The 27,942-nt window shown below is 44.6% G+C and overlaps 2 protein-coding genes across 3 annotated transcripts in view; one reads left to right on the forward strand and one right to left on the reverse strand.

The window, feature by feature from the left end:
* Window positions 1-5,035: 5,035 nt before the first annotated feature.
* Window positions 5,036-5,909, forward strand: LOC119386527 (uncharacterized; the record flags this gene model as incomplete). The annotated part of the gene is made up of 1 exon (XM_037653798.2): window positions 5,036-5,909. A coding segment is annotated over exon 1 (750 nt), but the record flags the coding sequence as incomplete, so codon positions are not given.
* An 8,983-nt stretch (window positions 5,910-14,892) lies between these two features.
* The window catches only part of LOC119396195 (carboxyl-terminal PDZ ligand of neuronal nitric oxide synthase protein), a 50,230-nt gene continuing 37,180 nt past the window's right edge, over window positions 14,893-27,942 (reverse strand). For both annotated transcript variants that reach the window (XM_037663297.2, XM_049415893.1), the window contains one exon: window positions 14,893-27,507. In XM_037663297.2, the coding sequence (XP_037519225.1) occupies window positions 27,148-27,507 (360 nt within the window). In that variant the 3' untranslated portion in view covers window positions 14,893-27,147. The remainder of the gene's footprint in view (window positions 27,508-27,942) is intronic.

Genomic DNA, 27,942 nt, shown 5'->3' on the forward strand with positions numbered 1-27,942 from the left:
GTTCCAAAGATAAGAGGGCGTCGGCGGCGCTTCGAAAAGAGTGTTTTTTGTTTTTTTTTTCGGGGCTTGCGTTTTCTACAGGCAAATGGTGTCGCCAGCGGGGTGGCCGCGCACTTTTTTTTTATTTTTTTTTTCGCTCGCTAGTACTTGCTTCTGTGTCTGCTGCGCGAATCTGCGTCGAATGAGCTACCACATCACAGGGATTTCGCTGAAGCGCCAGTCGAACACGATCCTCAACTACTTCCCGAAAAAGATTCCGTGTTCAGATTCAAGAGATGCAGCGACAGCACCGGAATGCCCGATTGCGGCCAAAAAAGGAAGCGATGAATCAGCACTTATCGCCTTCAGATGCGTCAATCGATCAGTCACTTATCACCGAGGATACTTCAGTCGCCGAACCTGTGCACCCGAATGACATGGCAAATCGGTAAGCGTGGCTACAGTGCAGTTTATCCGTGAGCTGAGAATTGTACTGTACGTGTGCTGCATTGAGCTGTACGTATATAATGTTTATAATCAATGTCACAAAGCTTATAGCAAATATTTACGATGTACTTCCAGATTTGTAGTTTGGCGAAGCCTGAAGGAAGTATAATATAGGATGTTCTGCTCACATTGTGCACAAAATTCTCAGTTGCAGAGTTCTTTAACTGCTAAAGTTACCAATGGGACTTGTTTGTATGACATTTCCTGATTACTGTGGTAATCAGGCACAAGACAAATGGGACACAAGAAAGGCACACGGCGCTGGGTGTCCTCGTGTGCCTTTCTTGCGTCCCATTTGTTTGCGCTAACATAGTAATAATTTTTTTAACAGCAATGCGCGACCGCCAGCAGGCCGGCACGTCAGCACCCTTATCACTACCTGGAGCTGAAGAACTAGCAAAAATAAGTATTTGCCAGGCATCTTTGTTGGAACTATATTACGCGTTGGTTTATTCAATTTGCCATTTATTTTCTCCGTGCGCTGCTTCACTGAACAGTTTCTTGGCCCTCTCAAGTTTTTCAAGATCTTGCTGTAAAATGCTGAAAGATCATCATCATCATCACATTTGATATTATTATTATTATTATTATTATTATTATTATTATTATTATTATTATTATTATTATTATTATTATTATTATTATTATTATTATTAGCAGTAGTAGTAGTATTGTTATTACTATTTGGTATCTCATATTTTCTTTGTCGTTGCAATCCTCCAGCCTAAGCAACGAAATGGCGTATTATGCAATGTGCCCGCAACCCCCCCCCCCCCCATCCCACACTCCTGTAGGCTTCTCAGAATTTCAACCCCCCCCCCCCCTGAGAGAATTCCTGGGTGCGCTACTGGCTCCCGTGTTGTTTAAAGTAGCGAATGGAAAGGAAAAGCGGTGAAGGGTGGTCGCGGAAAAGGCGCTCTATGCGTGCTGGAAAACAGTTCCCGCTCATTCTCTATATTTCGGGCTTGAGTCGGGCTTTGCGCCGGGCCCGAGCCCGGCCCGATAAAACTCCAAGTAGCCCGAGCCCGGCCCGGGTCCGAGGTGAAAATACGTCGGCCCGCCCGAGCCCGGCCCGCGGGCCGGGTCGGGCTCGGGCTTTCGGGCTACCCGGAGCCCGTGCACACCTCTAATTCGCATTGCGTGACGCCTGGTTACATAATTCGCGTTATGTGGCGCCTGGTTGTTATTTTACTCCTCTAACTTAACTTCCCGACATGAAGCCTGTATAGGGTCTTTTTGCAAAGAATTTTGAAGCACCGGCATGGCTCTGAGCTAGAATACTGGACTCCCTTATAGTGGGCCCAGGTTCGAACCTTGTTCCATCCAGGATCTTATTTCATTTTTTTTTTATTTGGCGCGATAGTGGTTACGGACACCGGCGGTCGCGGACAACTACGGCGCCAAAAAACGGCCCTTGTGATCCCATAACAGCTTTCGCTGAAGTCACGGTTTCGCCGCAAGAGCGAAGTAATGAATGTGATAGCAAGAAACTGGAATATCACACGAAGAACGACAAGCAGCTCGATACTTGCAGCGCTCCGCTGAAGTACGAAGAAGGACGCCCGAAATGAACGCACAGGTTTACGCAGGACGAGCGTGAACTAACAACTGTCACAGTTGTTACGTCTTTGTGCTTGAGCAACGCGTAATGTTTGGTTGTTTCCTCAAAATTATGGCACAAAGCCACTCTGGGGAATCGCCTAAGACTGCGTGTCGACAATGGAGACTCAGACGCTCTTAGATATTTCTTTTTCTTTTAAACTGCGGTGCGTGGAGTGACCCCTCTGAGTCTCCTGCCACACTAGGGCCTCTGACGCAAGGTGCGCCCAGTGTTTTTTTTTTTTTTTCATTCCACATCTCCAGTAGGTACAGAAAGGGGCCACTTTATCGTGCGCGCCTCAAGGCCTATAGTTTTCAAATTGAAAGAAAATGTAGGAGCGTTGCGTGATAGAAAACACGCTCAAGCTCCTCCGAGATCTGCGTACTACCAGCGGTGAATGGTGAACATAAATAGCTCGCCGTTATTTCGCCGGCGCACACATGCCGTGTGGGTGTCCTAGACTGGTGGAGGTTCAAGGGAAGCTTCACCGTCGTCCTCCAGGACTGACCACATGGGACAATAAGCATAACTGTAGGTAACCATCATGGCGCACTCCGAGCGACTCAACTTTGCGACTTTGAATGTACGTGGTCTTAGGTCTTCGCAGAAACAGGCGCAGCTCCGTAGACTGATCGCACGAAAGCGCCTCGACTTTGTCGCCATTCAGGAGACAAAGATCGAGAGTGACGAAGAGACTGAGAGGGCCTTACGCCCTTTCCTGTGTGACTATAATGTTTGTGTTTCACATGCAAACGGTTTATCTGCGGGCTGTTGGTTGTTTCTGCGAAAAGGCCTACCCTGTTCAGCCATTACTACCAGTGCCGATAACGAAGGCAGATATATCTGCTGTGACTTTGTATTGCAAGGGGTGCCATGGCGAATCATTAACCTATATGCGTTTAATGAGGTTTCACAGCGCCTTGATTTATTCAACAATTTATCTGGCCTAATTGTTTCTGATCGATGTACTGTGTTAATGGGAGATTTCAACTGTGCGTGTGATCCTAACGACCGCAGCAATCCTGATAGTCGACGAGATAAGAGTGGCGAGCTTTTGTCTGACATTGTAGCTAACGCAGGGCTTATTGACATAGATGCTTCGGGTCACGTAACTGCGTATACCAGACTACAGGGAGGCTCTTGTGCTCGCCTTGATCGGATTTACGTGTCATCATCACTTATCTCTCGTGAATGTTCATGCAACTCTGAACCGGTTTCGTTCTCAGATCATTGCATTGTTATTGGAAAAATGGGTGCCAACCGCCGAAATCAATTCCGACCACAATGGGCGCTCTGGAAGATAAACTCAGAGCTTCTACGCGATCAGGAATTTATTTATCGAGTTAGAGCGGCGAAGATGAAATCGTTTTCTATGGGGTTGCATATATTCGCTGCTTGGGAATTGTTTAAACAAGAGGTTCGCTCAATAGCCATCGAGATTGGGTCTGTGAAATCTTACTACAGGAAGAATGAGGAAAAGACACTTCTTAAAAGCCTCTGTAACTTGTATGAGATGGAATGTGAAAAGCCAGGCGAGTACACCAATGACATCGAAAACATTAAGTGTCAACTACAACATTATGAGACTATCCGCTACAGAGGGGCACGTGTTCGATCACGAAACAGGCGGACACTAAATTCTGAGCAACCGACACGTCAAGCTCTGCTAGATGAACGTAATCATGCTAATTCTAAAGCAATTCCTGATCTATATGCTAACGGAACCCTGATAACAAACACAACAGACATAATTTTTCAGTTTGAAAGGTACTATGAAGCTTTGTTTAGTGCCATTTCATGCGATTCGGATGTCGACCTAAAGGCTACTTTTGTTTCTCTTTTGAACCCATTGAATGACGATGATTGTGCTGCCATGAACAGTCCAATTACAATACAGGAAATTGAACAGGCAATAGATCAACTACCTTTATCGAAGACACCTGGCCCTGATGGAATTTCAGCCGAGTTTTACAAAACGTTTAAAACTACTCTTTCTCCGATTTTGCTGGATATCTTCAAAACAAGCTATGACATGGAGACGCTCCCACGGTCTTTCTGTAAAAGTCATACGGTCTTGATACCAAAAAGCTCTGATAAAGAAAAACTGCGTAGTGTTGAGGGTTACAGACCAATATTGTTATCAAATGCTGATTACAAAATCTTTGCGAAAGTCCTATCAAATCGGTTGCAATTTGCGATGTCGATTCTTATTGGTCCTTATCAGACATGTGGAATTAGAGGTCGCTCCATACAAAATAATATACACGTCATGCGTACAGTTCTTCAGTACTGCTACAGTTGTCAAAAACAGCTGGCGATGTTGCAGGTAGACCTCGCAAAAGCTTTTGATCGTGTGAGCCATTCATTTCTTTTTTCTCTCCTTGAACATGTCAATATTGGTTCCATAGTATTTAACGGAGTCAGACTTTGTTATAACGATTCTTCGACTCGTCTAATTGTTAATGGTCACCTTTCGAAATCAGTTGCTATTGGCTCGTCTGTAAAGCAAGGATGCCCAATGTCACCACTTTTGTTTGCCCTTTATCTTGAACCACTGTGTTTGAGCATAGTACAATCGAGTCGTATCCGAGGATTCAGTATATTAGGCAATGAAGTTAAAATATTAGCTTATGCAGATGATGTAGCGATCATTTGCACCGATAAACCAAGTGTTGAAAATGCGATATCTGAAATTGAGAAATTTGGCATTGTTTCTGGAGCTCGTTTAAACTCCTCAAAAAGTTTAGGATTATGGTTTGGCTCATGGGGCAGTACGCCGAACCAGTTTGCAGGGGTTAACTGGACTCGCATTCCACCAAAGTACCTTGGTGTACCACTAGATGCGTATAGATTCAGTGCACGCTATTGGAAAGAACGTGTCACTTTGATTGAACGGCAGGCCCAGGCATTTGTTCCATATCGCCTTTCAATTTTTGGGAGAGCCGAAGCTTGTAATACTTTTTTAGTAACAAAGCTTTACTATGTGCTGCAGCTTATTCATTGTGCTAGGTCTTACGTGCAACGCTTCCATCGTATATTTGCAACTTTCATATGGTCTTCGACTTTTGAGCCCATGCGTCGTGACAACATTTTCAGACAAGTTAGTGACGGTGGTTTGGGTTTAATACATTTGTATCTATGGCAAACAGTTTCACGCTTCTTCTTTTTCCGTGACAATTCCCATCCCATCATTCGTTCGTTCTTGCAAGTTAACTTTGTTAATTGTTTCCCTGACTTGGTTGTTTCCTCAAACATCTCCGCACGCCCATGCCTGTGGGGATTTATGGAGGAAGTTTACTCTGCTGTTCGATTTCTTAAAGCCCGATTTTCAACAGAATATTTGTATACTGTATCACGCAAAACACTATATAAGGACTTAATATCTATGCTCTTCCCACCTCCGCTGTACCGATCATCATATTTTGATCTTCCAGGCCATGATGTGTTGAAACGAGTGCAAAAAATGTATATATCTCCCAATTCAAAAACATTCTTTTATAAACTCCATTCTGAAACACTCCCCGTAAAAACATGGTTACAAACAAAAGGCATTTTTGTATCCTCGGTCAACTGCCGTCTCTGTGATGTACCTGAAACAATAGAGCATTGCTTCGTGAGCTGCAAAGATGCGATTCTTTTCTGGGATGTCCTTCAGCGAACTCTGCAGAAAGAATTTGAAATTAATTCGTACACTATTCGTTATTTGATGCCAACACCTCTTGATGAAGTGCCGTACGATATGTTCCTTGTTATTGGTATGCACAGTTTGTGGAAGACGCGAATGCAGGACCGTAACGCAGAGCCGATCACCTCGTCACGTATACATTTCACCCGAATGGTTATTAATTTAAAAGAAGTTTACGACGAACTTGATTTCAGACCGGACTGGTACACAATATTCGCGAGGTGCTTAGCCTCGCCACCTTTTCTGTGCAACACCTGATGAAGAACTCTCCCTGGAATGAAGGACTATAAGTTAGTCTTCCAGTTTTGTGGAAGTGCTTGTACTTTCATTGTCGCTAAGTGTCTGTAGTAGTGTAACTCTACTGTTGTGATACTGTGTACTATATTCATACGCATTCCATTAAATACCATGATCAAAAAAAAAAAAAAAACATGCCGTGTGGGTGTGTTGTCTAATGCAGCGCGTTGGGGAGCGAGGGGTCGTGGTTCGAATCCCCGGTCGTGTACTTCAGAATTTTTTCTCCTGCTTTATTTTTCTTTGTGCCTTTTTTACACAGGGTGTCCCAGCTATCACGCAGCACGATTTAAAAAAAGAGGAACGGCGTTACGCGAATCAAACCTACAGCATATTGTTCCTAGTACACTAGAGTAGCCACTGCTATTTTTTTCGTTAATGAGGTTTAATTAATTAGTCATAATTATATTTCTAACTCGACAAGTACTCGCCTAATTGTCAAAATGTCAATGAGGCGTATGTAGGCATGTTCAAATGGCATCTAACTGCGCTACTTTCAACAACGTGCTAATTTCGCGCTCAGTTTTTCCGCCTGGTCAAGAAAGCCCGCGAAATATGAAAAGTGACACGTGACTAGAGTGTCGCGCGCGTCGGGAACCAGCGCCCTCAAACAGGTTCCCTATGAGGCAAACAGTACTATCAAGGAAAAAATGCAGAAAGAAAAAAAAATCACAGCATATCCACGGAGTGAATGATGATGAGTGGGCGAAGCTGCGGAGGTTCATCGGTAAACCGTGAATCTTCCGTGAATTCTGCCCAGTACATCATCACCGACGTGAAATCGGACGCGTTTATACTAAAGGGGTATTCAGACGGGGGAGGAATGCTCGGGGGAGACGGGGGGGTTGCGGATCACGTGACCACGACGTCACGGATTAGCGAGTGGGCGTGACCCCCCCGCGCCTCCTCGGAGGAGATGGGGACATTTTCCCCGAAAGGACAAACAATCCCCCGGCGGTGGGGGATGTGGCGGAATTTCTGGCTCTTGTTTGGCCACATTGTTGCACTTGCTCCTGCAGAGAGCGGCAGCGGGTGTCCAGTCTGCAGTTGGGGTCATCTGTAGCTGGGGTCATCGTCGTCAGCAGCTGGTGAAACGGGCGGTACAAGCCACAGGAGTAGTCTGGTAACACTGGTCTCCCCCTCCGTTCGCCCCGTCCGTGTGAGTGGGGGGCATTTGTGGCGACTTCTCCTCGCGAGTTGACGTCACTAGGCTCCGCCTTTACCCCCCGAGCATTTCTCCTCCGTCTGAATACCCCTTAAAGGTCCGATGAGAGTTATGACGACTTGCAGCTCACTTTAATTTTACATGTACGCTGTGAATTTTCTTTGTTTAATCACGCACAGGAGAAATCGCACACACGCACTACCTTGGAGGTCAAAATCCAGTGCCTATATATACCGGGTGGTCAGTGAACGGTTGTGCAGCGCGAGCGGTCGGTTTTTTCAATCAAGACGCTGCCTCGCGACGCTGCCTGCGTCGGCGCCGCTGCGCCGCGAGGCAAGATAAGGGGGGGGGGGACCGTAGGAGAGGAGGAAGAGGGGGAAGCGTATTGTCTTTAGGGAGCCTTCATGTGTGCACGCCCCCTCCGTTTTTAAGACTGGTTATGGGAGAGGAGAATGGGTATGGGAGAGGGGAAGTGGAGAGGGGTATGGGGGAGGGGAGAGGGGTAGAGGATATGGGGAATGGTGAGGGGAGTGGAGAGGAGTTGTGTGGAGAGGGTATGCGCATGCGCAGTAAGGGTGGTCACGCCGCACACCACCACCACCACCGGACAGATACTGCCGTTTACTGCCGGCTGCCGGGAGATACGCCGGACAACGGAGACGTGACAAGGTTAGACTAAGAGGAGCTACGCCCCTAAAAAAACGTATCGCCCTATCTGCCACTCCCCGGCCTAGAAACGCACCGCTTGGTTTTACAGAGTCACGCCGTAATCGGAACACCTGCCGCGTTATCAATGAGAACAGTCGGCCGTGAGATATGGATGATTGCGGCGTACTATCGAACGGATTGAATTCCAGCGAAATTGCACGCATATCGCTGGCGCCCGACCTGTACCCTTGCCAAAATGCGGAACGCTGTCTTTCGCAACAGGCAACAGGCAAAGCGGTTGTTTGCAGTAAGCTTATTTGAGGGCGCTGGTTTCCTCTGCGGGTGGGAACGTAGTCACGTGTTATTTTTCATATTTAGCGGACTTTCTTTATCAGCCGGAAAAAATGAGCGCGCAATTAGCACGTTGTTGAAAGTAGCGCAGTTAGATGCCATTTGAACATGCCTACATACGCCTCATTGACATTTTGACAATTAGGCGAGTACTTGTCGAGTTAGAAATATAATTATGACTAATTCATTAAACCTCATTAACGAAAAAAATAGCAGTGGCTACTCTAGTGTACTAGGAACAATATGCTGTAGGTTTGATTCGCGTAACGCCGTTCCTCTTTTTTTAAAATCGTGCTGCGTGATAGCTGGGACACCCTGTGTATACATATACATATCCGGGACATGACGGCCACAGCAAAAAATCCGCCGAGAGTGTCCATATAATTACTATCGCAATAAAAGAAATGAGGGAGCATTACATCACGCAGTCAGCCTTGCAAGCCAACCCGTTTTGAAGCCAGCAGTGTCGGCCCAGCACGTGACATTTCGCGGAGAGATCGCGCAATAATTCGGCCGGTGCATGGAGGTGGTTCAAAAACAGAACTCAACCGAGAGTACTAAAACCTACCGCGCGCTCTGTCGTTTTGATCACGTGTTGGACCGACACAGCGGGCTTCAATCGAATTGCGCAATGCTCGCCTCTCTTTTTTTTCTTCCTCAGCCACCTCACTGACCCCTCGAGTTTAACAAATGCTGACTGGCTTGGCTGACATGACTGGCTTTCGGTCGGGGCTCTCGACTCAAGATGCCATGAAGCTGATCAAGCACGAGGTCATTGACTCCGGCTCCGCCAACACCAAGGTGATTCTCGATTGGATATGGCTTTTGACAACATATTTATTCTCAAGAGCTTGTCTGAGTTTCACGTCAGCAAGCGGACGTACAATTTCGTGCGCTTCTCTCTTTCCTCGAGGTCCACAAGACTGAAGATTGACGTAATTTTTGACCCATGAAATTACTCTTGGGCCAAAAAGGACACGTCTGGGGGTGGTGGTCTCCCCAACGTTGTTCAGTATCTGCATGATGAACCTGTCGAGGGCCTTGAACAAGACACCGAACATTAACCACACGATCTACGCGGACGACATCACCATCTGGTGCCTCAGCGGATGTGAGGGTCAGGTCGAGAGTGCTTTGCAAGAGGCCATCGATGTGACGGAGCGCTATGTCATCCCCACCGGGCTAAGGTGCTCGTCCGCTAAGTCCGAGCTCTTACTCTATAAAAGAGGCCCAGAAGCGGTTCTCACCGGTCCTGGAAGCCAGCAAAGGAGAGCTAAATTAGGTTATTCACCGGTAACGGCTCCCCAGTTCCGCTGGTGGACACTATCAGGCAGGGGCGTAGCCAAGGGGGGGGGGGGTTCAAACCCCCCCCGAAAATTTTCAATTTTGCTTGCGCATATACTATACACGCACACATACAAACGCACTCACGAACATACATATAGTATGGTTGACCCCCCCCCCCCCCCCCGAAAAAAATTTCTGGCTACGTCCCTGCTATCAGGATCCGAGGAATGTTTATCAAGTCTAACGGAGCCAATGGAGCCGCCGTCAAACGCATTTGTTCCAAGACCGAAAGCTCCCTCGGGTTGATTCGAATAATCGCTAATAAGCACCGCGGAGTCAGGGAGGACAATCTGGTCCGGATTATCCACGCATTCGTGCTATGCCACCTAGCTTATTCGGCGGCTATGCACAACTGGCTCGTGTCGGAGCGCAACAAGATCAATGCCATAATTAGAAGAGCCTTCAAGGTGGCCCTTGGAATTCCCGTTGCAACGCACACGGGAGACCTCTCCAAGTTGGGAATCCACAACACGGTCGAAGAAATTGTCGAAGACCAAGAGTTTTCACAGTTTGTCAGACTGTCCGGCACCCCAGCGGGTAGAGCCATACGCCATACTCGACTTGCTGGGACGCAACCCCACGGTCGTCGGTCCTGACGCTATGAAGCTGTCCAACAACGTAAGGTCTGTTACGATCGGCTTTGGAATGCGACGTGGCCGGCGCCATGATGCGCACTGATGTCGGTCACGCTTGCCACTTATAAGGTTTCTTCTTAGGCCGGCGCTAGGAGGAAGGCACGGAGCGCGGCCTGTTTCGGGAGCTTATGCCCGCATGGGCAGGTAGACATGAAATACAGCCGCAGACGGGTTCTGACTGGAACAAAAGGGGATGCCTCGGCCGACTCTTTCTACTGGGTGCAGTCGGCATGGGACAGCGCCTATACCTCGAGTTTCCCACCAAACCTCTGCATTCCTTATTCCGAACGCAGACATGAAGGAATGTGCGAGTTCAGGGGTGCATCCGACCTACAACGAGGCACGAAGACGAGGGCTAAAGCTCTCCAGTGCCCGCTTGGACAAGGATCGAGCCTGCTTCGTAGATGTTGCCTCGTACGCTCAAGAAGCCTTCTGCTCAGTGTTTGTCGGCTGTGATTCCAAAGTCATCATTGCTCTAGCATTAACGGACGGTGTACATGACACAATTTATTCAGACTCCCAGGCCGCTATCAAGGCCTTTCAGATGGGCATGGTGGTTCCCCAGGTCCTACAGATCATTCAAAAAGCCAAAGACCTCAAAAATCATTCATTGGTCTGGTTTCCTGCGCACCTTGGAACCATTGAGGGTGCCTCGCTCAATCCCAACGAGGAGGCGCATCTGCACGAGGTTTGACTGACCGTGTGCCGGTTAATGCGTCATCTCCTGGGCGACCCGAGCCTGTCTGCTCGTACAACAAGATATGCAAGCACCGTTGTCTGTCTAGAAGACTGCTGCCTCTGCCACACCCCTGCAGCGCCCAAGCTGTTACTCTCAGACTTCTACAAACAATCATGTACCCGCGAGCCCTGCGCGGCACTGCACACAATGTACCCTGAACGGTTCCCAAGCCCGGACTGCCCCCTGTGTGGTGGTTATGCGGACTTCGAGCATGTCCTGTGGGACTGCGCCTCTGCCGGTCCCCCTTTCACCCAAGAGGAAATGAAGAAACTCATTAAGGCCCAGGACCAGACCTCTCAAATACTGGAGGGCCCACGCGAGGGCCGTCAGATTTAACCTGATGGTCCCCGAGTGGGCCTAGCCAGGTGACGTTCAGTTTACTCGCATATATTGGGGACCTAATAAAGCTGTTTCACTCACTCCTCCATGACGAAAACGAGGCGCCGGCAGCTCCGAAGAGAGTGATCACACGCGTCTATATGAAAAGAGGGAAGGCGCCTGAGAAAACGGCAACTGGCGCTCCGGTTGTAAACTGTCCTTGCCGCGTACGAGTGCCAGATTTGACGAGTCACCAAACGTTGATTTATTAACGTAGGGATAAAATATGCTGCAAAAAAATAATAACGCCGCACAACATACGTAATATTTCATATTACCGTCGTGCATCCCGTTTTCACACGTTTTCTCAACCTTTTTATTTCTTGTTTAAACTTCAACTACTTACGACGCGCTTACACGGCAGCTGCAGAAAACTTGGATTTAATCAAAGGTTGTTGCCTGTAACGATCATTTAATTGTTGCCTGTAACGACCATACGCCCATGCTCGCTTTTTTTTAATTTTATTTCAAAGCATGATCCCTATCGCGTATACATAGCCACTCACGATTAACCCCTGAAAACTTTCCTGTAGAGCACGTTTATGATGTGTTAATTATTAAAAGAAATCATTGGTGAACATAGTCCAGCAATCGGATTCTTACTTCATCGTCAATGGCTTCCACAAAACCGTCGACATAAACAATGGTAAATGATTGGGTATTCTTTATTAACTCTGCATTTTAAAGGGTCCTTTCAACACTTTTTCAATTAGCAATCATCGAATGGTTCATTAAATGAGTTTATTGCCTCACGAATCGACTGCCGCAAGAATTTTTAGAATCCGCCAAGTATGAGCGGAGAGAATCCGTCAAGTATGAGAGGTAATTGCCGCACCCTCGCTTTCTCTCTCCTTTCGTACCAGCGAGCGCGCAGAAAGCTACGCAGGGGCAGACATGGGGGGCAAGAAGCTACGTTCGTTCGTCAGCGCGCGTCATGACCTTGAGCACTTTTTTTCTTCGAACGCGCGGCTTTCCGTGTGCTCGCGAGCGCGTGCGTGGGCACGTGGCGGCGGCGGTAACTATGCAGCTCACGATGCTGAAATCAGCTAATGGCCATGGACCTTGGGTTTATGGCACGGTCCAGGGGCGTAGCCAAGGGGGGGGGGGGGGGGGGGTTGGGGGGTTCAACCCCCCCCCCCCGAAATTTTTCAGTTTTGCTTGCGTATATAGGCACGCACACATACAAACGTACGCACGAACATACATAAAGTATGGTTGAACCCCCCCCCTCCGAAAAAAATTTCTGGCTACGCCCCTGGCACGGTCATTCGAGTTTATGGCATCATTTGTTGAAAAAAGAGCGAGCGATTTCTATCTGACTTTGAGGTTCGCCCCATGGTTACTTTCTGGCTACTTTTGAACTTCTGTTTTGGCGCATAATGTCGCTATTTTTCATATTTGCAGATAAGATGCACTGGTTGCAAGCTTTTCTGGCGTGCCAGACGATGCAAGCGCGCCTCCTCCGCCCAGCAGCAGGCTGGTGCTCATCGAGGCAATCCAACGCAACGTGCGGCGCGCCTGCAAATACGGAGGGGCGAAGTTGCGTAGAACATGTTATGTTGAAAGTGGGGGGGGGGGGGGGGTCAGCGTGAGCACGAGCTATATGCTGGTGCTGATGCGTGGCTAGCCATCTATGCTGATGCTACGTGCAGGCTGTAATCCTGATGCGCAGCACGTACGTGTTCTCGTGTGAACTTGACAAACACAGTGATCCGCAACAAAATGAAGCTGGGCTGTTGATCTTGAACCAGATTTCAGCATTTTAACCTAGACTAGTGTTAACTCTACTAATCAGTTTCAGTCTGCGGCTTCAAAGGGAAAAAAACTGTTTCACGTTTAAAGTTCCGACTGACTTGTTAACTGGAATGTTCCAAAGTCACCCTGTGTCTGGCAAGGACGCTATCTATTACACATAAACCATATGCAGGCGCACTGACTTTATTATAAATTCATCTATTTGCAACTTATCTGTCTCTTGAAGGCCAATAAGCGAGAGGGAGAAATTGTGTTCTTATTTATATGCTTTTGCTTATTCAAAATTATATCTTTAATAATGAAATCTATAATCCTAAAACCGCTTCGCTTCTATTCGGCTACAAATTTGGTGATAAAACTAAATAGCATGGCTACTTCGGCTACTTTTAGCTTGAGTTCTGGCTCCTTTTCAAATCCGCCTAACGGCAAGCCGGCCTCGACTACCGATCGGCAGCATATTTTGCCCATGCTGAAAAAGTGTTGCAGGGCCCCTTTAAAGCCCCAAACACATAACAAACATTTGCAGCACGTAATAAGTAACCCGTAACATTTCAGAAAGCTCGTGCTGTACAGTGCCTTTTGAAACGGGAAGCAGCTTTCACTACTTCGATCGTTTCTGCCCTTTGGAAGGGCTTCAGATTTCATAGTTGGTTTTTTTTTTACAGAGAGTGCGCTACATTTAACTGTCAGGCATTTAAACTATGATGTTCGGAAGTTAAATCTCAAGGGTGGACACCTGAAGTGGTGTCCCCGCCCCCCTAACCCAGCCTGAACACAAGGGGTGTAGGGACCCCTCTGAACCCCCCCCCCCCCCCATGATTTACGCCTCCTGCTGCCAGGACCAGTCGACAGCGACGTGCCACCAATGACGTCATACACGACGTTTCTGCTCAGGTCACGTGACCCTCAGCTGTTGTAAACTCATATATAAACGCGCGTCAGCGCACTGCGTGCCGACGTCTGCAACGCGTGTTAACATCTACAACGTGAGCGCGCCCTGGTCCGCCGTATCAGTTGGCCTTCCACACAGCTTGGAAATATCACTTTGCCCCTCTTGATAAATCTGCGCTAAACACTACAGAGAACAACCGAGAGAAAGGAAATGCTTTCGTTTTAGCGTAGAATATGCTTCGGGATCCTTTGCAACTTTTTCTTTTTGCTGCTGGCCGCTGGTGTATAAGGGGGTCATTAAACGTGAAACAAAACTTTAAGGCATTCAGGGTTCTGGCCTCGGGGTATGTGAGGGCACCAAAATTTGAGGCGGGGGGTGGAGGGGGTTCACAAACATGTGGGAGCTCTCAGAACTTTTAATTTTGTCGTTCACTCGATGTTCTTTCACACTTTATGTTTGCGTGGGAAAGTATGCGTGTAAATGACTATATTTCACTGCTCAGCGATGTCTTTTATATTGCCTGTCATTGCTACTAAGACTCGTAGTACATGTAGGCATGCTTATTTATTCAAAACTGCGAAACAATGGTACTTTGCTAAATCACTAAAAAATGTTCGGTGATTTTCGAAACTAAGATCGTGATACGAACTTTAAAAAGCTTGTAATCTTGCAGAAGTCACCACTTATTTTACTTGGAAGATGGTGACAGTACTTCCCAGTGACTAAATCAGTTTAGTATGTCAAAGAAGAGCTGTAGGAGTAGGTTAAACATTTTTGTACATCGACAATGTCGAGACTCGGACTTATTGAGAAATCTTTACCATGCGCATTTGTACAGGGTGTTTTTTTAGACAATTAGACCAGCAATTGAACAGCACTCTTCATTGCATGCAATAAGACTAACACAAAGCCAGAACTGCTGAAAACACTTTATTTAGTAGTGCACTAGAGAGGAGTCTATGACACCACTCATCTCCATTAAAAAAGACAAAAATATCCGAAAACCATGCAAAAAAATGTGTGCGGCATTTGTTAAGTAGACAGGAAAACGTGGCAAACTGTGTATGGTTTATACAAAATCCTTGCCTTATGGCACAAAACAATGCCTTCATAAATAGTGACAATGGCAATTGGTGGTCTCCTGTGAGAGACTGTGCTTCAAAGTGAGCACATGCAACACACCTAGCAATGTGCCAAGAACAGAATAACAAGAAAACATTGAAGTGAAGGAGATGTAAATATGCTTCTACTGTCAGGTGCAATGCCCATTTTTATCCAACCTGAACAAGCATGCAAGAAAACTGTTTTTTTAGACAATTCAGGTCACACTCAGTGCAGTGAAAGATGTGCTTGTGGTGATAACAGTATGAATGCAAATGTATGTCGATTAGCCACATTTTTGACATTAGAGCGACTAGGCTTAAGTAGAGACCGGATGTTTACGTGCTAAAACTGAGTTTTAAGCATCTAAAACAGGCACTTAGAGCCTTATTTTAAACACAGTAGGGGCCAAAAATAAACTGTTTGCAAACCACAACCTGTTTATTGGCTGAATTTGTGCAGCATATTTTCATGTTTTTTAAAACACTGGCATAGCATGGACTGAAAGGTTGCAACCATATTATGCAAGCCATCCCTTCACAGACATTTCCCAAAGCGCATGAGAGCATTTTTGTTGTCAATCCTTGTAATACAGCCAACATGCTTAATAGACTTGTTCTGCCATTTTGAGCAATCAATGCATACTTCATAGAAAGTACTTTCCTGTTTGTAATGCTGCTTCATGTGGATCAAAGATAAAAAACACAAAATACACCAGGAAAGCTGTTCAATGGTTAATGAGAGAAGTTAAAATCTGTGCCTGATGATTTTAGCCAACAGTAAGAATGGAAGCATTGAATAGTGTGTGTTTACAGACCTCGTAAAGCATAGATTTTGGAGTTAACGGGCCCCTCACCAGTCTTGGTCATTGCAAACGAACAAGTGCGTAGATCAGTTGGCAATAATCATGCCAGGAAAATATGACATGCCTGCACAGCACGAAAACTGGCGAAATTTGAAACAGAAGGTCGCACCTCCTCACTCCAGCAGGAGACTCACTTGTAGACAGTACCTATGTGACAGGTGCTCCTTGGAACGTCACTGACTGTGGTCTGCGAGTTAGTGTACAATGTGTGCACCATGAAGCAAGTAGAAAGAGAAGGGAGGCGGGGGGATTGTTTATTGCTAGGAAACTAGAAGTGGTGCTATGTTATGCAGCCCACAAGGGAGCATGCCTCAGTGCCACTGGGAAGGGTGTAAGGGACTGAAAGCACAGAAGAAAGAGGAGATACGAGCTTTCGAACCAACACGTAGAGAAGGCGTCTGCACATCTATGACCTCCACTGACCAAAAAGGCTCGTCACATAATCATGAAACTCTTGCCTCCTGGAAGTATGGTAACATTACAGTTAAAATTTTGTCACGCTTGTCCCATAATGAATCGATTTGAAAAATCCTTTCAGTAAACCACTGCCTTGGCGGCACTTAAATGTGTAATTGAAATTTGCAATGGGGCCTTGTGAGGGCCCTTTTAAAAGCTATGAGACTTCTCACTCAGAATAAAGTTGTTGGCTGAAAACAAACACTAAACATCCACAGACGTAAAAGAAGCATTTTGAATTTCACACATTTGACAGTTTCACACAATCTGAGACTCAGTGCTAGCCTGCAAGAACTGCTGAAATTTATTTGGGCAGAAGAAAATCTATAATTTTTTTCAAAACATTGAGCACCTTTGACGGCTGCTTTTCTGAAGCAGCTGGCTCACACGTTAAACTTGTGTTACGATGTGGTAGCTATGGCACAACTGATGAAATATACACAAGAAACAAGCACTTATTGTATACTGCAATAACTTCATTCTTCACTGAGTCTTCTTGTATATCACATTTGGAACACAGGAGGATGTATATTCTTATGTACACTTATTTAAATAGAAAGAGTAATGGAGGGTGGAGTGAGGGGCAGAATTTATTGCTCACCTATTGGAGATTTTAAATTAACCACGACCAGTTAGTGCGTCTATACAACCACTAAGGGAAAGGAGGCACTGATAACTGGGAGTGCATAGCTACAGTTGACAGACACTTCCGCTAACAGATGCAAAGCACAACCTACAGTCGCAGTCTTTCCAAGGTACAGTTTATAGCATATATCTCTCAAAATGCTGTGTCTTTCTCTCTCAAATCCTTGCATACAACGCATCATATAGACTTTAATGACATTTCTTCTCTGGTATTGCTGAATTCTGTCAAGCTCATGGTGAGAGGCCCTCAAAATCTCAACCAATGCTCACAATACAGCACATATTTGCCAATTCACATTGCCAGGTGTCCTGCCATTAGTAACAGCACCTGCTAACATTGTCAGCTCCAGTATAAGGAAGTAACTGAATATGCATTTGAAACAAAGAGTGCCTCAAGAAGCATTTTTCAGATGCTAAAATTAAATGTGGTATCTGTAGGCACAAAGAACACAAATAGACATTTATAGGCTCTATGAAGTCACTGCTATAGAATTTTGTTTTGTAAAACATAATTTGTGTTTGTACACAAAAAACAGGGTAGGGCACCGCTGTGCACAAACAAATAGGCATTTGACCATAATCCAGTCTCTACTTACTTAGATTTTTCCTTAAACTCAAGCCAACAGAATAATTTAGGTCAGCTAGAGACCAACCTGACATGTCTGCAACTCCTAGAACTTTCAAACCAAAGCTATTTCTTAGTATAGCTTGCCCACTGGAGACAATCGAAATAAAAAAATCACATTTAATCAAAATAAGAGGTCAAATCACAATTGAGAGCAATGTGGGTGGCTTCCTTATAGAGCAAACAATAGAGAGCTGTAGTACAGTGTAAAACACTTGCATTAGCATGTGATGGAATACTAACACTAAGATAGGCTGCATGGCACAAACTCCATTAGAATAGTGGAAGGGAGTGACTAACACGAACATATATGGCACCAGCCAGATGTAAAAAACAAAGTATTCAAACCAAATCCATACGACCACATTTCACTTTGTTTTGCTGTGGAAAACATGACATGTCTTGGCTTGGCTTGTGGCTGTATGCTTTAAAATGTGCAAATGAACAAAAAAAAAACTTGGAGGACGCTTGAGCTTTGCCTTTAAGAGTAGAACACGACAGCGTAATCGGGCCCTGTGCACATCGCCTTCAACCGTGCCGCAAGGAAACGAACATTTGTGGGCATAACATTGGCCATTTCAAACTATCCTAGAATGCCTACTGCAAGCACAGTTCTGAAGTGCCCACTACGCCATAATTCTTCCTTTTGCAAATTGGCAAATCACCCACTACGCGTCCGTAAGGTGCCACGTGCACCTGCGCAGCTGAACACTTTGTAATGGGTGGGCAGCTTTAAACCACCCACTCGTTGCGCAATTCACATGTTTTTGATGCCTGGTGTGATTTTACGATTGTGCCATGCAATATTACATTTGTTAAGGAGACTCCTTCCACTATATGACATTCTTATAGTGTTTTTTTAGGAAGCAGTTTCAAGCACTGGCGTGGCTACGTGGTAGAACACCTGCTTGCCACGCAGAAGGCCTGTGTTTGACTCTAATTTACGCTCATGGACGACAGCGGTTTTTCACTCACAACCAACAATGCCAACACCGACACTGGAATTTCTGCGAAACGAGCTCTTTAACGCTATCTCACTAAAACTAGATAAGGCAATGGTGCCATCTTGATGCAGTTACAGTAAACATGAGCAAGCTATCTCATTAAGCCTTCTGTGCCGCTCATCGAGCCCATATATTAAAAATGGAGCCAATAAATAATTGTGTGGTATACACAACGATAAGTTAACTTTTTGGGGTTGTTGCTATACGCTATACTAAAACTGCCTAATTACATCCTGCCTATTCAAAATGAGATTTTGCAAAGAAAAAAAAGGATGGAACAGGGAAAAAAAAAAACAAAGCAATTTTACTAGGAGTTGCACACTGGCTCAAAAGGCAAAACTAAAAACTTTGAAAACCAACAACCTCAAACACCTGGTACATACTGCTCAAGAGGTGAGCAAATTAACAAATGAAGGTTACCTACATAATTTTGTCTATCATATACTGATAGCTTATACAAACCAAATTATTGTTTTAGCGTTAAGCTAGTACTGCATCAGTTCACTGGCACATTGCAGTTACACAGTGGACATCACGAACACACACGCAAGAAAACAGGTACAGAGAAAAACAAATAAATGCAAAAAGAAGAAACATTCCATTTCAGGACAGAAAGCACTGATGTTAAATACAGGAAAGGAGAACATAAGATCAATACAGCATTTCCAAATGAGTATGTGGTGTTGGCTAAATGGCCTTGCCAAGAACAGTTACAATAAAACAAAAAATGACCCTGCATGCAAGCGAGAGAAATGAATGTTGGCTAACTTTCAGAAAATGGCTGTTGAACTCACTGTGGGCACTTGTAACATGGGCAGCACCTCCAATGCTGCAATGAGTATTTTACACAGAGCACCTTGCACCTTCCTCAATGATAATGTAAAGTGAATGGGGCTCAAAGTGCGTGAAAGAGGAGAACCAAAGGTTCTTAGGAACCAGTACACACACAAAAAAAAGAAACACTCACTACAAATGAAAGCACCCAGCTTTGTGCAGAGCAGAAAACTCATATGAAAGTTATCACGTCTAGCAACCATAATAAAAAGTGCATCATGCTGAAACTGTTTTTTCACTGCCTTTATATGCAATAATATGAACAGCAGTTGTACTTTTTGGCAGTGATCTATGTGCGAGTGGCTAAAAGGTCTTATAATTTGGACGTTATTAAAAGCAATTTTCCCAACTTGTTTTGGCTGTAACTTTTATCTTGCCATTTTCAGTATGAAATCAGTGATGTAATAGAATCTCACTGTGCAAAAAATATGCAACACAGCCACACCTTGTAGGCAGACTGCTTAAGGCTTAAGCATTGTTCAGTAACTTGCCTATAGTTGATGTTATGGACATAGTATGTGTAAAGGCACTGTTGAGCATAGCGATTTTTCAGGGTACATATTTAGCCAGCATATCACTTTGCTCTTTCAAGAAGTAAAATTTTCGAGTGACAGATTTGACACCAATGTATTGGTTACTGAAAAAAGAATGATGTACCAGAATCATGGTACAATGTCTTCACATGAGAGAGGCATTACAAAAAATAAAAAGACAGCAGTAGTGAGTATTTGGCACAACAGAGTAATGGTTGCCTGAACAACGTTCATGCAACACAAAGAGGCTTTGATGCAAGTACAAAAGTGCAAGAGTTCGTAATCTTAAGGAACTTAACAGAATATGTCTATCTACACTGATATGACAAAGGATAAGTTTACTGAATGAGCATGAATACACACTCACACACACAAAGAAAGAGTTCAGCAAGCTAAATTCTGAAAGAGGAAAACACTAGAATCTTCAGGGGCTCGCTATCAGGACTTAGGAATGTGTGAATGTGACCCCCTTAATTAATGAGTAATACAGTAGCCAGTCCACTGAAGCGACACCAGATAATGCTGCAATAGACTGCAATGTTTTTATGCAACAATAAGGGAAGACAAACAAGAAACGTGGCTACTAAAACAAAACTGGGGCACAAAACTTAAAGCTTGCTTTAAATGAGTAGTGGATGACCCAGAAGAGGTAGGAACAAAATGAAGTGCCATATTTCTTTCATGGTACCACGCGTAAAACACGGCGTCAATATCTCTTTTATACATAAGCAATCTAAAACTCTCGATAACGATTCATGAGATTCACATCAAACCAATCAATGGGGACAACACCGCCATGCTGAAAGCCACTGCACACAAAAGCTTCCTAAGGCATTAAATTTCTCATCAATTCTTGCTGCATCAAAACAAAAGCACGTAACGTGACACAAGGCACCAGGCTCATGTTTGGCACAAATGAGAGGCTTTCAAGCACAAACAGCCAGCAACCGCAACGCGCACAGTCTGAAAAACATTTGCAAACTCCAAGAGAGGCATTTGTAACATCTTACAAACACTTCATTAGCACTTGTTTATAATGTCATGAGAAAAAACTCTGCATGGCAATTTATGGCAGACAAAATTCCATAGCTCATATCATTGATTGACAGCAGGTTCCATTCAAATGCATCTAAAGGCCTGTGAAAAGTTTGCGAGATTCATTTCTGCACTCTTAAAATGCATGTAAATTGGCATCACAGCAGTCTACTTTTGCTCATGTTCCGAAGAGGATTGCATATAGAAGTTTAGGCTCACATTCATTAGGTGTATGCACATGGCAAGACAGAAACTGAGAAACCTTAAATGTAGAAGAAAAAAGAAGGAGTGGGGGGGGGGAGCCAACAGCAGAAAATGGCAGCAGATGGTTTTTTTTTTTTTTTGTGCTAGAAGGGTAATTCCATGTCATTTTCATGCAATATAGATTGCATGTCTTCTGAGGTAACTTCTGAGAACATGACACACACTTACAGATAATGCATTAAAAGATAAGGCTGCAGAAAGCAATGTTGGAGCACCATGGTCTTTAGTCTGCCTCATAGCAGTGTTGTGTGTTGAATACACAGCCAGCAGCATTAGCACGGGACACTGTGAAAGGTACAGGATTAGTGTAATACTGCTGCAGCTGTTCATAGATCTGCACTTACTGAGACAAATTTGGTACATCGGTCTTGTATGAAGAAATGCTGCAATTTACGTCAGAGCTTCACATTTATTTTAAGTGATCTTTTTGCAAGTGCCACCAGATGGTGTAGCCCATGTACCTCAATGCCATCAATGGCATTGACACAAAAACAGGTAAGCGGAAAATGTGCCTTATGCAACATATAATGTTGGATGAAGAGATCAAATGCAACAACCTTACATTAGCTGCAATCTAGAGATTTTACAGAGTTGTGCTGACTGAAGCTAACAGAGAACAAGCACTTTTTCATTCCAATCCCAAGTAGAGGTAAAAACTACAGTTTTTGTTTCCCAAGTAAAACCTCGCTCATTTGATGTTATGAGTGATTTATGATATCATTATGACCAGTTCAAGCCCTGATTCAAAATGAGTGCTGAATCCATGATGATAGATGCTATGATCACATGGGCTCATAGCACAGTATATTGTTAGTTGCTTATGACTAACAGAATTTATCTAGTGGCTGCACATGTGCTATGCCACTGCTGTCTGAAGTGTTGTCGAGTGAAGCTGATAAAGTTTTATCGATCAACAGAGTTGCCATCATACCAAAGCAACATGAGGGCTGTGAGAGACATCATAGTAAATGGTTCTAGATTCATTATGACCACCTGAGGATCCTTACTGTGCGCCAAAAATTGAGCACACAATCGGGGAGGGGGCATCATATTATGTTTTTGTACCTACCCCTATTGGAATAAAAGTGCCAAAGCTGGGAACCTGAGCTTAGCAGTATAATGCCTCAGCCACTGTGCTACCAAAGCAACTGTTACATCACTACCCAAGTGCACCCCACTAGTCTGGTGATGTAAGCACATTAGCAGACCCACAACCATAGGTCAGCAAACTCACTCATGAGTCAACTCACTCAGACTCATATCAGCCCATGACAGTGAGTCTGAGCGACTCCAGTTGAGGAAAATTTTGACGAGAATGAGGCAGAGTGAGTCCGGTTGTAAAATATTTTTGTGCGTATGAGTCAGGGTGAATCCGGTTGAGGAAAATTTTGCTGAGTCTGAGTCCGAGTGAGCCCTAAGTGCAAAATATATTTCTTAACCCATATATGCCCAGTGTCCTACATATAGGACGCTTCTCTGATGCACTCTAACATCGCTATTTCTTTAGCTGATGACTAGCGCCAATTACAGCACATTAAGCAGGCCTCATTCTCAACGTGTGCAAGCCTAGACATTGCTTGCTTTTCATGCTGCCACGTGCCGACCGCTTTCTCCAGGCAAACGCGTGCTTTGCGTGAAAGACGCCATGGGGAGGAAGAAATGCACGTGAAATGCCGACCGTTTTCTCCGGGCAAACGCGTGCTTTGTACGAAAGATGTCATTGAGAGGAAGAAGTGCAACGTCGGTGTGCACGTGAAATGTTTCAAGGCTTACCACACCCGCATATAGCACCCCTAACGCCCAGTGTCCTATATGTATAGGACGGCTTGAAAAACAGTGTTGAGTTTACCTGGCAGTAAATAAACAACTTGTGCTTTCTTTTGAGAGTAGAAGTACACTTTCTGTGAAAAAAATATTTGTTTTGTCATTTTTTCTGAGTTTCGGCATATATGGGTTAAATGAGTGAGTGAGCTCCATTTTTTTTTTTGCCAACCTATGGTCCTATCCACTGATCTTCAGCATTACTATCAGCCTTATGTCTACTCATGTTTTTAGTCACGTCTACTCACACATATTTCAACTCAATAATTTTCATACGCCACCTCAATATTTATTGATCAGAGGCACGAGTTACAGATGGGGGGTGCCTTGACTTCCTCCCGCAAACTTTCACGAGAAGGTCTTGATAAAAATATCTCATAAGAGTTGCATCTTTCATAAAGATGTTTTAACTGGATTGCAACCGCTGCTAACTCATACTTGAAGATACAAGATCAAAAGGCACCACGTAGAGCACTCATTATGTGAACTATTGGTGTTAAAGAGCATTGACACCAACCGAAAATGCTAGTTATATGCGAACGCATTCGTGAGTCGACTCACTCAGAATCACAGCTCAATCCGAGTCTGAGTGAGTTTGGTTGAGGAAAGTTTGGGTGAAATTGAGTCTGAGTGAGTCTGGTTGAGGAAAATTTTGGCGAGTCTGAGTCCAAGTGAGCCCTAAGTGCAAAATATATTTCTTGAGTGAGTCTGAGTGAGCTCCGCGTTTCTTGCCTGCAACTATCCAAGATATTTTTGTATCTGTCCCTTTTTGAAGATACAAGTTGTACTGTAAAAGAATGCTTCAAATACATTATATTTGACCACAGCATCCCAAGGTGCCACTGCCAGCACTGCTGTTTCCAGATAGATCATCCAGTATAATAGCACATATGCACTTTATCTTCTGCCTATACATGTTCATGACATTACATATCCATGCCTCTAGACATTAAACGATGGTGCATATGGTGAGGCAGTAGTAAGAAGCACTACACTGTTAGTCAGGGGTTTGAAACAATAATAATAATTTTCATTTTGGTGTTTTACGTGCCAAAACCATGATATGATTATGAGGCACGTCGTAGTGAGGGACTCGGGTTTAATTTCGTTCCCGGGGGGGGGGGGGGCTGTTTTATGTGCACTTAAATCAAAGTACATGGGTGTTCTTGCATTTTGCCCCCATAGAAATGCAGTCGTCGTGGCCCGGACTCATACCCGCATCCTCGAGCTTAGCAGAGCAACACCATACATTTGAAACAAGTAGGATGGCGAATGATTACAGCAATGCTTCCTCATGCACCACAAGCAGTGATATTAGCCACCATCACTATTTTATAGGACCTTGATGGGGACTGGAACACATCACACTGGCATCAGTGTCGATATAATTAATAATATCTGGGGTTTCATGTGTCAAAACCACAATATGATTATGAGGCACACCGTAGTGAAAGGCTCTGGAAATTTCGACTACCTGGGGTTCTTTAACGTGTGCACGGGCCACAAGTACTTCGCCCCATCAAAATGCGACCGCTGCGGCCGGGATCGAGCCCACAACCTGCGGGTCAGCAGCCGAGCACCGTAACCACTGTACCACCGTGGCAGCGGCATCAGTGTTCAAGGTACAACAGTTTCAAGCTTGTGCAGACTTAAGAGAGTTCTTTCCAGGTCCCACTGCCGATTTTGGTTACACACTGGAAGTTGTATGACCATGTCTAGGTAATGTCTTACAGCAAGAATTTTTTTTTAACTGGTCCATTATTAAAGATAGGAAAAATTGAAATGTCATGCTGCTAAGCTACCAGGAGGCAGGCTTCACTGCCAACATAAACATTACGTCCTCCTGGCTCAACTGGCATCCACAACCAACTTATATTTCTGGCTTTCTCCCATACCACAATCGAGGAACCAGTACTTAATTTTTTTAATTTTGTGTCAGTACTTCTTCAGCTTAAAAGTGTTTAGACAGCTAAACAATACTATATACACATTTTATGAAGTACATCTCTTGAGCTGTTTCCTGCTTAAAGGGGCCCTGCAACACTTTTCCAAGTAGCCATGGAATGGCTTCACTGAAGGAACTTATTGCCTCACGAATCGAACGCCGCAAAAATGTTTAGAATCCGTCCAGTACAAGCGAAGTTGCAAAGATTTGTCACACGCTGTAACTGCTTTCCCTCTTCTCTCGCCCCAACGAAAGTGCTGGAAGCTGAGCAAGGGGGGGGGGGGGGATGGCACGGGGGAAGAAGGTACGTCACGTGCGCCTTCTGACCTTGAGCACATTTTCTTTTTTTTTTCTTCTAACGCATGGCGTATTTCAGGGCGATCGTGCGCGTGGTCGAGAGGCGGCCTTTCCTGGCGGCCGCAGTAACTACAGAGCACGCCATGCTCAAATCAGCCAATGGCATGGAAACTGCCTGTGACGCCGTAAGCATCATTTTTTGTCGAGAGAAGAAGAAGCGCTTTTTAGCTGACTTTGCGAATTTATTGTAAATCCCAGGCCACGTGCTGCGCTATAATGTTTGGCTTGCGTGTTCTCGGGAGCCTCGACTACCGATCGGCAGCGTTTTCTGACCATGCTGAAAAAGTGATGCAGGGCCCCTTTAATAGAGCATATAAGTATTAAGATACCACATGGATCACACATTTTGTATGAACATTGGATAAACCACACTTGCAGCACAGCTTTGGCACCCCCCTCCTCTTTCCCCCAGAAAATGCAATAGAAATTTACCAGATTTAAAATGGCTACAGAACATTTAATGGAAGCGTACAGATGCATAGCAGCATACGGTCATACAAAGCACATGTATAGTTTAAACGTGCTAAAACGTTACGCTTCAGCTCATATTTCATCTATAAAAATTATATGCAATGAGCAGGTATTCTCATGGCTCGTTCACGTAAAACTAAATTCAAGAAATATGATACTAGATGTCATGCCTGCCAGAAAATTCATTATTTTGTCAACAAAAATAAAAATTAATAAGCACCAGAATCATAACCACTTAAGTTTTATCAAGGCATTTTTATAGATTAACAAACAACGGTGTATTTCGTGTGCTCAGGTAAAGCTAATGCCCACTTCAACAGTAACTTCGTGGAGAAGATTTTGAATGTGAAGTAGATTTTGAATAGTTAAGTACCTATAAGCACACACAAAACTTAAAAACACCATGGCAGTAAGCACATATCACTTGGACAAAGGTGTCTCAGACAACGTAAGAAATCACTATGATGAGCACTGCAGTAATATTTAGAATAACTGCAGACACAATTGCTGCAGAAATGCAGTAGATGCCGTGGTAGATAACAGAGAACATCTCAAGCTAGCACATAGTACAACTAAAGGTTTCGTTAGTGCAGGTTGCGAACTTAAGAAATGCAATTTAAAAAGAAGAGCAGTGAGGCGAGGAATATTTCCGAGCAATGTTTTGCTTACAAGACATCAAACAATCAGTACTGAAATGACAGTGATGGGACTCACAGTGAATGTCGCTCTTAGGCAGGGCTTCTAGAGGTGTCACATCATGCAATTCAACACATTAAAAAAAAGGAAAAGAAAAAAAAAGGGGGAAGGGGATTGAACGTAGAGTCCATTGTCAAATTAGTAGGCAGTATGGTCACAAAAGCACTATGAGGCCCCTAACTTGCATATACATGCTGTTTTAAATGTCTGTGAGACTTTATATAAATATGAAGCATCATGCATGCTGGAAGGCCAGTGGGGTGAGAGGAAATCAGTCTGACAGTGATCAAAAGTGCGAGTTAACTACTGCCATTACAGAAAGGAAAGTTCTCTCAATCTCCATTTCTCGATAACGAAAAAGATTGAACTCAAGGTGAGAAATGTGCAGACACAAAGCTCCTCGAGGCAGCAGAAGGAAATATGCCACACACCAAGAACAAGCAGGATCTATCAGAAGGAGAGCTTGTAGTTGGCGCAGGAAAAGGGCAACTGTCATGGTGCAGAGGTGAAGCACGCCCCTTCAGCTCTTGCCAATGGCACCAGTTCCAAGAAAATTCTGCAGGCCACCTGGCTCGCCTTCGTCGATGGTAAGCCGGCTGATGTCCGGAAGTCGACTCAGAGGTGGCTGCGAGCTTGGCAAGGGGGCACTGAATTGCCGCAAAAACAAGCCCCCACTGCCCCCAGAGAATGGTGGCACAGGTCCTGCTGACCAAGGCGGTGGTGATGCGGATGATGTGCTGCTACCCCCGTCTGCGAACACAGGCAGCTCCGGCAGGCTGCCAGGACCTGTGGCTGCACGGGCTGCTGGCGACCGGCTGACCCCTCGCGCCTCCTCATTCACTCCTCCCTTCATGGCGCCCGAGAAGCTCAGGTCATCTAGCTGCAGCAGTCATTGACTTCCAGTCATTCCTCATGTTAGCAACATACTATGTATATAGTCTAGTATAGTATAGTTAGGGCTCCGTGTTTTCGGATTTTATTTTCCTTCAAATTCGGACGGTGTTTTGTGGAGTTTACATTTTTTGGCAGAAATTCAGCGTTTATCGGAGTTTATTTTTCGTAAACCAGAGTTTAGTTTTCATTATTCTCAATACTCCAATGTCTTAGATGACACAATATCTCAACACGAAAGCATCAGAATATATGAAGCCTATTTTAGTTCGTCTGTAAAGTTTGAATGCACAAAAAACATATACACACAAGCTCAAAATACAAAGCACCTACGTTTGTGCGTATTATAACCTTAAAGCTTGTTGTAATAGACGTAAGCATACTTTACAAGGTCTATATATTCGATGTCTGGCGCGCCCTAGTG

This window comes from Rhipicephalus sanguineus, chromosome 1 (genome assembly GCF_013339695.2).
Source record: "Rhipicephalus sanguineus isolate Rsan-2018 chromosome 1, BIME_Rsan_1.4, whole genome shotgun sequence".
NCBI classification, from domain to species: domain Eukaryota; kingdom Metazoa; phylum Arthropoda; class Arachnida; order Ixodida; family Ixodidae; genus Rhipicephalus; species Rhipicephalus sanguineus.